Source organism: Dermochelys coriacea, chromosome 18 (assembly GCF_009764565.3).
Source record: "Dermochelys coriacea isolate rDerCor1 chromosome 18, rDerCor1.pri.v4, whole genome shotgun sequence".
Lineage (NCBI taxonomy): Eukaryota > Metazoa > Chordata > Testudines > Dermochelyidae > Dermochelys > Dermochelys coriacea.
In genome coordinates this window covers 22,032,621-22,045,514 of record NC_050085.1, presented here as the reverse complement: position 1 = coordinate 22,045,514, position 12,894 = coordinate 22,032,621, and the positions used below count along the sequence as shown (strand labels likewise).

The window sequence follows — 12,894 nt, the reverse complement described above, 5'->3', positions numbered from 1 at the left end:
AAAATGCAATTAGCTCCCAGCGGTACAGCTATTGGGCAACCACCATCATGCCCCAGCCCAGGGACAACTCACCTTTCCTCTTCCATCTTCTTCCGCAGGATCTCTCGCCTCCAGGCTGGCATGGTGGCCAAGCGAGCTTCTTCTTCCTTCTCCTGTAAGACAGTAAAAGGCATTAAGGAGGCCAGTGAGCACCTGCAGAGCTGGAGAGAGGGCAGAAGGGACAGGAGAGCTGACCGGTTGGACTAGGCTGGAGGGCATGTCTCGCCTAGGCCGGCCCTATGGAGCTGGACCAGCCCAAGCAGCGACAAGGGGAGATGGCAGGGCTGCCAAAGGGGGAGAGGGAATTCCATGGCTCTCAGGTGGCGATGTAGCGTCTGGAGGAGTTTTGACCCAAGAGGCTGTGGGCAAAGGCAGAGGTGCCACCATTGCCAACGGCAGGGGAGAACCCTGAGGACACATGGAAGATTACAAAGAACGGGCCATTGCCCCCCAGAAAGGAGGGTGTGCAACTCACCCCATGGAACACAGCAATGGAGAGCAAGGCACCACCACTGCCCTGATGCAGCAAGCCCTGAACAGGGAGTAGCTGTGGCTAGAGCGAGACAGCTCTGGGAGGGCCAGACCCCGCTAACACACGCACCCCTACCTGGCCAAAAGTCAGCAGAAATCTCCTCAGCTGAGCGGCTTGGCCTGGAGAGGAGGGACACTTGGATAGCTCCAGGTACCCTGGGCTGGCCAGAGCTTAGCAGAGCGGTTAGGCAAGGGGCCAGGAGCTCAATGCTCCACTTGTGCTGAAGGGCTGAAATTCCCAGGAGACGTCGTGCTGAGCGGGACATGGGATCTGCGGCCAGCAGAGGTTGCTGCCTCGAAGGAGCTGGAGGGTTGTTTGTACGGGCACCATCCTGCCTAAGGCCTGCCTAAGAGCAAAGTAGAAATGGCACCGCATGGAGGGGCAGACGCACGCCCTGCTTCTGGCTGGCTACACACCGGGCTCCTCTGCTGGCTGGGAACACCACATGGGCCTTTTTGCAAATTATCTCTCCAGTGTTCCCGGTGTGCTCTCCATTGCTGCATGAGCTGTGTGTGCGTGGGCGGGTGTGTCCACAGCCCCTCCATCCAGCTTGCTAGGACAGTTCTCAGGCATAGCCGGGGGCATCTCTCGGGACCACGGCAGGGGACGGGTTGTGTGACTCAGTGAACTCGAGCCAGAGGGAAGAGTGGTGGAGGATTGCTGCAGGCCGGCTGATGGCTGATCTCAACACTGCTTGGCAGGGAAGCTCGCACGCAGCCAGGACCAAACTGGTCCACCATAGGCAGTAGCCAGTGCAAGGTTCCCATGCTGTCCCCAGCACTCTGCCTCACCCTGCCTTGGAGAGCCCCTTTGAGATGGGAGAGGTTAGTTCAGCATCGTCCCTCTGGGCAGTTGGTGGCTTTGCCCGTTAGTGCTAGCCCAGGGGATGTTATTTTAGCATTTGATGACGGAATGGGACTAAAAGCACCAGCCTCCCCCGGGCCACCAAAGAGTTGGCCAACAGGACCGTCTCTCAGCCTTTACTTCCAGAGATAGATTTGAACGGGCAGGGCCAGGCCTGCTCTCCGTCCCAGCAGTGTGATCACAGAGTAACTCCACCGGATGGGATCCTGGCCCTTACGCCTCAGTCTTCAGCCAAGTGCTATCGATGGGCGACCAAGATGGGACCTACCGTGGGGGGGGCAGATTCCCCCAGATCTACTGCTGCAGGCCTCTTATGCCTTCCCCTAGGGCACGTGGCTCTCGGGGCTCAACCCCATGTCCCTCCAGCCGATTGCTGCTCCCCCAACCCAACCACTCCCCTAAGACTGAAAGAATGAACCCGGTCTGGTGTGGGACCAGGCACATTTGGCTACAGGCAGATGGCTTCTTTTCTGGGGCATTCTGATAGCAATGCAGGCAACAGCAGAGCTCTTGGCATTGAAGGGCTGGGCAGGACTAAAGCCACGTGGGAAGTCAGGGTTAGTCACATGTCCTGACTAATCAATTGTGCCACACAGCAGAGGCAGCACCTGTGGAGTGAGCAAACCTTCCCCTAACTCCCCCTTTCCCAGGTTGCTGGATGGTTTCCAAGGAGCCGGTTCTCGCCACCGCGTGCCTCCGCTTTCATGTGCATCAACGAGAGAAGAGTCAGTGAGCTCTCACCTGCACTAGCCCCCAGCTTCCCGGGCAATGTTGGGGGTGTGATCTGGCGGGACGCTCAGTAGCATGGCTCTGCTGCTGTCTAACTCCTGGTTTGGTTACGAAGAGCGACTCTCACAGCCCCGAGAGTCTGTCAGCCTCTCTTGGTTGGCGCGTCCCATGGGCGCGAGCTCTTGAATAATTCCTGGCTTGTGCTGGGGATGCTGGGAGAGCAGCCCCTCTTGTGTCCCAGCGGGTTTTGGAACCAGGCTTGGCAACAGACCAGGCCATGAAATGTGACTGTGATGGAGTTAGTCAACTACATCCTGCCCTGCATGCTCAGAGCTGGGGGCAGCATTCAGGCTGGTTCTGATTTCATCTGTGTGTCTCCATGAGACAGGGCCCAACCCTGCCACCACTGAAAACACTGGCAGCAGGATCGGGCCCACAGGGCCATGCCAGATGGAAGTTTCCCCACACACCATGCTTCGATCACTGATCCCTGCTGTCTAGCTTGATTACTGGCCTATGGAAGCTTGAACCCTCAGGCCTACTCCCTGGGCCAGGGTCTCCAACAGCCCAGTGTTAGCAGAAGTGAGGCTTGTCAGACACGGGGCTGCCCGCACAATCTCCCATTAGCAGGACCAAGCCATGCTCTCGGTACCAAGCCAACCTGCTGCTCGACAGTGCAAGAGCGCTGTCCTTCAGGGCTTTCCTGCTGCTGGCACAACTACAGTGAAGGATTTTTCTATGGCACCCTCCCCCCATCTTTCCCTTTCTTTAAGTTTTGATGCTGCAGGAGCCAGGCTGGGCACTGGGCTTCAGGCCACATTCACCAGGAAAAATATACATCTGGCCCTATTCCTTGGGTGTTTGCAGGACACTTGGCTTGGAACAGCCAGTGCCCAGAGCAAGGTGTCGAGGGTCCCAAATCCCACTGAAACAGCCTCGACACTCCCTTCCGAGGGCAGAGAGCTTTATTCCTTCATTGTCAAAAGCAGTGTTAGGGAAGATGCAAAGCGTGCACAGACACACCCTCCCCCCACTTAAAGCAAAGCTCATTTCCAAATGTCTATACAATAACAACTCTGGTCCTATCTCCATTCCAAGCCATGCACGTTCCACTAGGGCAAGCTTGGGACTCTTGGGAATCTTCAAAGAACAACGTGGTCCAAGCGGCCTTTGGTCTGGAAGCTCACAGCATCAAAGGGAACTCTCCACACTGCTCTAACATGATACGGAATTGCTAATCTGGTTGCAGAACCATGCACTGTGAGACCAATTAGTACAGCACTCAGCCTGTGCTCAGTATGGACCCAGGGCAACTCTGGTGCGGTCCTCCGCCTCGCCAGAGGAAGGATGGAGATGCTCATACCAGTTCCTACTCCCCAATAACTGGCTTCCCAGCTTCAGGAAACATTAGCTAAAGAAGTGTCTGTAAAATGCAGAAAACTGGAGACAGCTCGTGTCATAGTACGTTTGTCAGGGATTAGCTCTTCCTCCAGCTAATGCAGAACTACAGCAAATGTACACACTGCTTGAGAGGAAAATCCCTGGACCACCTCCTGTGGAAAACGGCAAACAGCCACAACTTCACATGACACATGGTTACAGCCGCACCCTGGTCAGTTCAGCCAGCAGGGAGCACTGGCTACGCAAGAAGCTTTTCTTGAGAAAGAAGGACTCTGAGACTGTCCACGTAGGGAATTCAGGATTCAACAAAATAACGCAGACTCTGGGACTAATCCTGCAGTTCTTTTGCAAACCAAACTGCCATTGAGCTCACTGGAGTTGCTGAAGCCCATGGGAGTTCTGCCTGAGTAACAACTGCAGGATTGGGGCCCCTCTGACACTACTTACATGAATACTAAATTGTTTCTATTCAGAGTCCCTAGTCTGCACAGTAGAATCCTGTACTGGGTTCAGCTGGGGAATGTGTGTTTCTTTTTTCTGTTTTATAGCTCTTCAACTAGGCATCACATAAAATGATTACAGGTTGCTCCTCAAACTTTGTCTTGGGCTCAGACAGCTTGGGCTCAGTTCATCTTGGAAATACAACGGGTCCCTCAACTAATTAACTGAGCCAAACAGCCCTTGTCAAGTCCTCTGGGGCTGGCGCAGGTTTGATTGTCCCCTGCTGTCACTGGAGCTGCTTCTCAGCCAGCAATTCCCTCTATGAGATGGACCAACGTCCCACCTCAAAGAGGATGTGATCGCCTTTACCTGCGACTTGTGAGCGTTTGGGGCAAGGGCACAGAGGCCCCTGCCTGCTTCCAACACAGTGTGCGCTGGGCACTGCTGGGGGGCGCTCAGATATCAAACATCTCCGCCTCCTTCTCTTTCCAGAAGGAGAAGCTACGGTCTATGTAGCGACAAATGTCCTCGTTGCTGAACTCCCCTAGCTCGGAGACCAGCTGGATGGAGCTCTCCCTGCTCTTAGGGGCAGGGGCTAGGCCCAGTTCGTCGGGCGCTGGAGCGGGCTGTGGGACATCACTGATTAAGCTCTGGGAGGATTCCTGAGGGACCAGCTGTGGAGGCTGGGTTCCTGCTGGGAGCTCTGGTTCCGCTGCGGCCGCTTGCTCCGGCTCCAGGCTGTCCCCAAAGAACTCCTGTTTGAGATCTTCGAAGCCATGCAGCCAGTCCCGCTTCCCGGCCTCGATCTCCTCCATCACCACCTTGTGGAACTGGCGGATGAGCTCCCAGCTGTGGCTGCCCAGCCGGTCAAACATCTCGTAGCACAGAAGGTGCCGGAACTTCCTCTCCTCGCGGCTCATGCTCATCTCCAGGAGCTGGAAGTAGCCCAGCATGAAGAGGTCCAGCGTCAGGCTGCTGTACGCCACTGGGGAGCCACGGGCATGCGGCAGGAAGTGCTCAGGCCAGTACAACATGTTGGTGCGGCTCAGGCGGTGAATCTGCCGTGTCGGGACCTGGCTGATGATGCTTCTCCAGTGGGCGATCAGCTTCCCCACCACCTGCCTTTGCTTCATGAAGTACAAGAGCCGGTCATCCTCGCTGGGTTTCTTCCCGGGCGCCATGGGGAGCAGGGCGCTGACCTCTGAGTCGAGCGTTTCGGCGAGCCCCATTTTCCTCTTGGGGCAAGCGTGGCTAACCGACTCGGTGAACGTCCACTTCTTCCAGTGCTCCAGGAAGAGGTAGACGATCCGCTCCTTCCGCATGTCAATGTAATCCTGCACGCAGCTCAGCTCCGTCTGCACGGGGAGGCTTCTGGTCAGGTGGTCGGGGCTAAACAGGGCCTCCCCGAAAGGCTCCGTGGCTGCACTCTGTGTCTCTGTGTCTCTTGAGGGCCGGGGCCCAGTTTCGCAGTAGGGCAAGGGAGCCTGCTCTAGCATACTGGGTGGCTCTATGCCATCAGCTGCAGCATCTTCGCTTAGTGCATTGAACAGATCACTACTTGTTATATAATCCTCCTCCAGGATGGGCTCTCGGCCGTAGCTATATGGCATGGTTCCCACAGGCAGGGACCTCTTCCGCTTGTACACCCTGCTGGACACAGCCTCCAGCAGCTGGCACTGCGTGTGCAACTCATAGTTGGCCTTCAGGTTCTTCACCGACACACCATATTGCATGATCTCCTTCTCCACCTCCTCCCGAGTGCAGCTGAAGGACTGCGATCTCCCGATGTTAGCAGGGCACTCTTTTAGCGGTGCTGCCTCGGGCGAGGTGCTCGTGGCCTGTCTCGTGTGCTCAGACGTGTCAGGGCTCACCATGTCTGCCAGGTTGACTGCCTTGCCCCCAAGCATAGCCAGGAGAATGGCCATGCTCTTTAGGAGAGTGGAGATCTTGCTGCACCAGGCTGGGAGGTCATTGGCTTGGCCTTGCATGCGCTTGGGGTTTGCTGTGAAATGCTCCTTTGCCAAGGCAGCAGAGAGCGGTAGGAGCTGCTGCATTTCGTGCTCCAGCTGTTCCAGCTCCGTCTCCACCTTCTGAACTTTGTGCATCACTTGGAGGCTCTCAATTTGCTTCTCAATGCGGATTATGTCCTCCTCAGTCATCAGTTGCCCGAAGGGTCCCAGAATGCCATTGTGTGCATGGGAATACCTCCAGCCTTCGTGATTGTAGTAACTCCCGGTCCCAAGCTAAGGCGGGGGGGGGGAGAAAAACATCTCCCTCAGGACAGAGCTCCACATTGTCCTTTCTCTGCACACGCTCTAGACTTTACATGTCCTTAGTGGTGTAATGGCAGTGGGCAGGCTGGAAATACTGAGTGCAAGGAGAGGGCAGGGGAGTGTAGACAAAGGCAGACAATACAAAGCAAATGGAGTGAGGCAATGAGGCTGGAGGAGAGAGCCTTACTGTTTGCATCGCACACGCTCTACTGGAGAGAGAACTTTGCTAAGAATATGTTGTTGCTAGTCCCTGATCAAAGGATACCGCAGCAGATGCTTCCAGGAACTGCTCACTCATTACACCACTGAATGACCATGTAAGACATTTAAACCTGCAGTATCTTCTCCATATGAAATGGGAAAGTTGAGGGGTTTGGCTTTGTTCATAAACCTCCCCTTGGTCCTCATTTTAAAGTAGAAAATGGTAGCTCTGTCCCACTGCCCAGCTTGGGCGATCATTGGTTTGGAGGGAGTGGGCATCCTCTACCAGCTGTTAATGGCTGATACGTGATCAGCTTTCAGCTCCGGTGACAGGCATAGCTCATATTCGATAGCCCCGCATGTGCTAAATACTGCAGTTTAAATGCATCTCAGAGTTGACCAGAGCACTGCAAAGAGCTCAGCCTCATGCAGAATGCTTCAGTTCATGCAGGACTCTCCACAGCACACACACAAATCTTAATGGGTCAAACGTTTCTGAAGGGAAGCCAAGTCCTCCGTGTGAACAAGGCACGTATTGCACGTCCAGAAGGAAAACACTGGGGACAGGGCTTCGGCCTTAATAACCTGTGTCTAAACGAAAATCCAAGCCCAGAAAGCAACTGGAGAAAAAGACTTTTCAAGCTGAGAGCTCCAATAATTCCTTGCACCCCCAAATCACTGACTCTTCTAACAGCGCTGAGATGGCCTGGCTGGAGGGACTGCGCAGTGGCAGGGTTTTATGGTAGGTTTTAATGGGGGCTTACAGATTTCTTTAGAATGAATCCTTCACAACTGACGATTTACACAGCTGTAAGAGCCCTGCAAGGGGTAGGTGGCTCCAGCCAAATGGAGCTGACATCAGAACAGATCCATTTGAGCAGGAATCTGAGGAAGGACGGCTCCCCATTAGAACCACGGGCACAACCGGGCTGAATCCTGCCAGGAAAGGCTAGCAGACCATTCTGGCTACTGTCCCAGCTGTGAGCTCCCTCTATTCCTGAGTCCAGCTGGTGTGGCTGTTGCCAGGTCACTAGTCCCTTACCCAGCATGCTCTGGCAGTTCTTACAGCAGTGCTGGGCCTGAGCCGTGGTCCCGGTTATCTACCCCGGAGCCCGTTCCATTAATAAAAAGCTTCCTGCTGCATCAGTCAGGGCTGTGATTTTTCAAAGCCCACTAGCTGCACTAACCCCCATTAACCTGGATGGGGGCCATGCGTGGGACACTGATCAATTGTCTGGTCAGCTTCAGAAATCTCCGTCCAGCCTGCCTCTTCAGAGAATTCAGACGGAGCAAGGCAATGCATGCTTTGCCAGGGTGGGGGGAGCCATGTGGTGGGAGTCAATACAGATGCTGTGGGGTACAAATCATCACCACATTTTGGTGGGAATGTCAATGCAGTGGATGGAGGGGCCCAGCCCCCCAGGGGTCTGTCCAGCCCCCCAGGGGTCGGTCCAGCTAAGGCAGATGTTCATTCAGTTGTGCGGAGGGTTCTTTCCTCGCGCCAAGAGGCATATTGCTGCTGCTCATGCTACTAGTTGGACTCCTCCAGAGAGACCCACTCTGTGACTGGGTCTCTTTTAGGGTCTGGAACTGTGTCCATCACATCACCATTGTACCTGAGCACCTTCCATGTTAACGAGAAAATCGGGAGTCGATGCTGTGAAACATCCACCACATCTGCAAAGGTCTTAAATATGATTTGACCTTGATACTTCCCCTGACCTCCCTGCCCAGTCTGTTTACCCACTTTGCTCTGCATTTGGTTTCTACAACAAGCCCAGGCTGATGTGAGAGGAAGCGTCTCTGCAGGGCTGAAAGCAACCGCTTGCTTGCCTCTGCTCTTGGACAAAGGTGTCACCCAGACTGCATGTTCCTTCCGCTTGGGGCTGTCTCTCATGCCTTGAACTGCGGGTGGCTCCTACGCAGCCCTGCTCTGGTTCTCCAGGACATGCCAGCCAGCCTTGCCTTCCATGAATCCTGTCTCTGCAGCCCTTGGGGAACTGCAGTCAAGAAGCAGCTTAGCAAAGACTGAGCTCTGGGATGGCTTGTGGCTTCGGTTTGCCTCTGGGGAGGTTTTACATCACAAATTCTTCTTCCCACTGTAGGGCTACCTTGGCTGCCTGGAAGGACCGAAACCTCTCTGGATGTGTCAGTAGTGAGTGCATACCTAGTGTGGCTGCTTGGGCTCTAGCGCAGCAGGGTGTGCATGGGTACAGACCGTGCTGCACAAGTGCACCTTGGCCTCCCGCTGTCGTACTGAGCCTCACTGAGCGGTTCCCCCCGGTGTGAGCAAGGATGGCATGACCCATCCCTTCGTGGGCACCTAAACCTCTCCACTCATTTCTGGGGGTGGCCCCTCTGGGCCTAGGTGTGGGGGGAGCCAGGCTGTCGAGTAAGACACACTTCCCAGACCCCAGCACTCTCTGATGAACGCCCTAAGTGAGTGGATGTGCTGGCGTGCCAGCCTGTAGCTGCTGCCTGGGCAATGCTGAGTAGAATGCAAGATGTGTTTCTGCAAGTGAAAAACTCTGAACTCCTGCCTATTGGCCCAAGGGAAACTGGGGGTTAACAGGTGGTTTATGGGTTAGACGCTGGGCTGTCTGCTCTTCCTGTAGCCATTGAGATAAAGTCGCAGGCGCTGTTGGATGCCCTTCTCTACTAGCTGGTCAAGCGTAATGACTCCCGCTTGTTTAGCTTTATCAACACCAGGAGCTGCTGCCTGGAACCAACCTAACCTGCACCAGGGCTGCTAGCCTTCACCAAGCCTTGATGATTGCCTCTCCCATAATGCACTTTGCCGGCTGGCAGGGATGAGGGGTTTTTCCTCTACCTGTCCCAGAGGCCCAAATCCTGCCCTCTGCAGCTCAGCTGGCCAATGCTCACTGGTTCCTGTGTTCCCCATCCTGCTTTCTGAGTCACCCTGAGCTGCCGGGTCCAACCCAAGGGCGGTTCGAAGAGCTGCCTCAGGCCCCTCTCGCAGCCTTGGCCCCGTCACAGCACACGGCAGGGGATGGTCATAGCACACTGCACTCCAGCACTTGGAGGGCCCCCCTCCCTCTTACCTTGCGCTTTTGCTCCTCCTCTTCCTGAATCTTCATCTGCAGCTTCCGCACCATCACCTGCCTCTTCCACTCGGGGATGGGCCGCCTCTGCTCGTCGTGGGTGGGGATCAGGGCCTCGATGTCCAGCTGGCTGGGCTGCACCGAGGCCATGAGCAGCGAGTTGCCGTTGATGACTGGCTCAGGGGAGCTGGTGGCCCTGGGGCCGGAGGCTGTGTCGGGCGTGGTCGGTGGGGTCAGTGTCCTTGCGGGGGACAGGGAGGAAGCTGCAGTCTCTAGCTGGATGGCAGAAAGAGGAGAGGGCTTTAGTTCAGGGAGTGGTGTGACACAAGGGAGATGTTACGTGAGAAGGCGCTTGCTCCGAGAAAAGCTACCTCCCTCCCCGCGGGAGGGAGCCCAAGAACCTGATCATCCACGGACTCCCTCTGTCCCGTGCTGCCAGTGCTTAATTTGTGCTAGGGCTTGGTGGCGCTGAGCCGCGGCACCTCTGGGCCCGGCACTTCAGAGCCCCGGCACCTCTAGACTTGCTGCGTCAGTTATGAAAGTTAAAAAATTGCTTGAGTCCCGTCCCCTCTGTCATTACAAAGTAAGTCCTGTGTGTGGGACATTCTGTGCTGGGGAGCCTGGCCTCTGCAGCCATGGGGACCAAGTCCCTTCCTCCAGGTTTCTGAGCCATTCCGGAGAGGGGCTGAGCTTTGCCATTCTCCTCCCCTCGTCCAGTGTCTGTTGTATGGACTTTGGGGCAGCTTCTGCCTCTCACTCGGTGCTTGTACAGCACCTGGCACAGCAGATCCTGGGGCCTCGGGGTGCAGCGTGAGTCACAGAACTGAATGCTACAGGAGGGCTCAAACAGCCCAGGGACAGGAGCCTCTTTCCTGTCAGACCCGTTAAACGCATCCATGCGGGGAGCCTCACAGTGGCCCCCGGCCTCAGGTAGCCCTGTGTCTGGGGGCCAAGTCAGCTCCAGGGATGCTTTGGGGACTCCCCACCCCAGCACTTCCTAGGAGGGCTGGTGTCCCCGTTTGGACAACTGCTCTTGGCTGGGGTGAGCCCGCCTTCTTTGCTGGGTGCTCTGCAGTGAGGGCAGTGGCTGGCGCTCCCCAGGGGAAGGATACATTGACTCCTGGCCAGAGCGCTCTGTGGGGAGGGGGCTCAGGGGCTGCGGGGGGAAGGCCTGCCATTGCCTGGGTTTTAGCACTGGAGTACCCAGCCCATTCAGGGCCAATCTCTGCCCATGACTCCCCAGGGCTGGGAGCAGTGGCTGTCTCCTGTGAAAAGTGCCCTCCCTCCTGGGCCCCCAGCACCCCTCCCCAGCGGCTCCCTGCTTACAGCACAAAGCGGATCATGCTACATTTTGCTGAGGATTCCAGCTGGTTGTGACAATTGCAGCCAATCAAATTTGATGCCCTTATTTAAAAAGTTAATCCAGTTCCTAACCCAGCTTTCCTGCCCCCCCCCCCCCCCCGCAGTGGAGACAATTGACTGAGCGGTGCCCGAGTGGAGTGGGGCCAGCCAGTCACCTACATTGGCCCCCGCCTGGCCGCTGCCTGAGAAGACAGTGGTGAGGCCTTTGCTCTGCGGAGTCGGCTTGAGACTCTTCCCAGCCTTGATCTCTGCCAGCAGCTCGGAGTTGTCACCGGTTGGGGACATCATATTGAACGACTTGGAACCTGGCAGGAGGAAGAGGGGATCTGGTGAGGAGACTCCCAGGAAACTCACCCCAGGACTTTGCTAGGCCTGCCCCCCCCCCCCCCGAGCCAGTGGATGTGGCCTCAAACTGCACCTTAGAGCTCAGCAGCTTCGGGCCACTTTGAATGGGGGGAGAGTAATCGCCGAATCAGGGGCCCTGTGGGCAGCTTCTCTCCAGGCCTGCTGCTGCGGCTAAGCTCCCCTGCAGGGCACGGGGAAGAGGCATTGCCCACACAGGCAGCTTCCAAGCACCTGGGGCATTAGAGGTCAAAACCAACCCTGAAAGTGTGAGGCAGCTGGCACAGGTCCCAGAGCTGCTGCATTCTGCCTGTTGATGAATGGCAGGGCCCAGCCTTGCAACAGCTGAGTCCGGGTACAGCCCCCGGCCAGAATCAGATGGGAGCCATCTGAAATCACTTGGGGAACCTGTCCACCCTGGACTCTGAACCTGGGGATGAATCACCGTCTAATCTCAGCCATCTCCTGCAGCTGCTTCCCCTACACCTGCCTCTGGCTAAGCCTAGCGCCTCGGGTGCTTTGGGCCAGCTCACCCTCAGCTTAAGTGGGCTGTGCAGGGCAGAGGGCTCAGTAATCGCACCCCTGCCGGGTCCTCAGGAAGGGGTTTGCCTTGCATGGGGTGTGGGCATGGTGAAGCCAGGCAGTGCTCTGCTGCCCCAGCATCATCCTGCTCTAGGGCCTATGGCTTTTCTGGCCAAGTAGGGGGATGGTTCCCCCAACCGCCTCCTCACAATGTTACTGCCCCACAGCGGAGATGGCTCCCTGTTGCTCTGAAACGACCCTGAGTCCCAGCGGGGCCAGCCCCCAGGCATGACCTCCAAACACCTCCCTTTGGGGTGGCCGGCCACTCACTAAGGTTGGGGTGTCCTCCCCTCTCCCCAGGCCGGAACTGGGGCTCTCTCATGAATTCCTTTCCTTGGCTGCCCCTATTGCCAATGCGCTGCCCCTCAGAAATGCAGCTGATTTTACACCAAGTGCTACATCCGAATTACTCAGCAGACAAGGAAAATGAACTTTAAAAAGATGCTCACATGTAGTTAAAGTGCAGCACAGGGGGGTCCTGGTTCATGACTGGGCCCCCAAACACCACAACAATACAAATCATGCAGCTCTCGGGGCTCCCGGAGCATTCTCCCCTCCCATAGAGGAATATCCACAGGGGAGAAATCTCCTCTCGCCCTAGCGAAATCCTGGCTTCCTAGATCCAGAACAAGTGTGGCCCCAGACAATTACTGGGAGGCAAGGGCCCTCACTGCTTGGGGTTGTTTTGGAGCGACAGGGAGCCGTCTCTGCTGTGGGGCAGTATTTGGACTCAGCGCTGGGAAGTCTACAAGCCTTTCAGATACCAGAAAACACAAAAGCAGGAAACCAGACGGCACCACCTCCTCCAGAGTGCAAACTCCACCAAGTCGCCAATGGTCTGAGTGGAGAATGAGGAAATCAAAGGAAGGAGCTGGCTGTGTGCTGCCCTTAGGACCCAGAGCTCTTTCTGTGCCTCATGAGCTGATCCTACAGAGCCCGCGGAAACACCAGCATCTCCACCGCGCAGCCCCCTCCCTCCAGCCCGTGAATTAGGGCTCCGCCAGAGAGCTGCACACCCTGGAAATCGTTCGACACCCCTGTTGCCTTTGCGGCAGCAGGATTTCCC

General features: G+C 56.3%; 2 protein-coding genes across 2 annotated transcripts in view; both read right to left on the bottom strand.

Moving 5' to 3' along the window:
• ESPN (espin) overlaps positions 1–12,894 on the bottom strand; it is a 76,271-nt gene that overhangs the window by 1,279 nt on the left and 62,098 nt on the right. Inside the window, exons 10-12 of the mRNA XM_038376619.2 lie at positions 11,064–11,209; positions 9,543–9,818; positions 73–152 (exon numbers count right to left, since the gene is read on the bottom strand). Of these exons, the coding sequence (XP_038232547.1) occupies positions 73–152; positions 9,543–9,818; positions 11,064–11,209 (502 nt within the window). The remainder of the gene's footprint in view (positions 1–72; positions 153–9,542; positions 9,819–11,063; positions 11,210–12,894) is intronic.
• Positions 73–9,531, bottom strand: LOC119844990 (espin-like protein). The gene has a single exon (XM_038376620.2). The coding sequence runs from the start codon at positions 6,163–6,165 to the stop codon at positions 4,462–4,464; it is 1,704 nt and encodes a 567-aa protein (XP_038232548.1). The 5' UTR covers positions 6,166–9,531; the 3' UTR covers positions 73–4,461.

Excerpts from the sequence above, each read along its gene's own strand:
- LOC119844990 (XM_038376620.2), bottom strand. The coding sequence starts at position 6,165 with ATGACTGAGGAGGACATAATCCGCATTGAGAAGCAAATTGAGAGCCTC.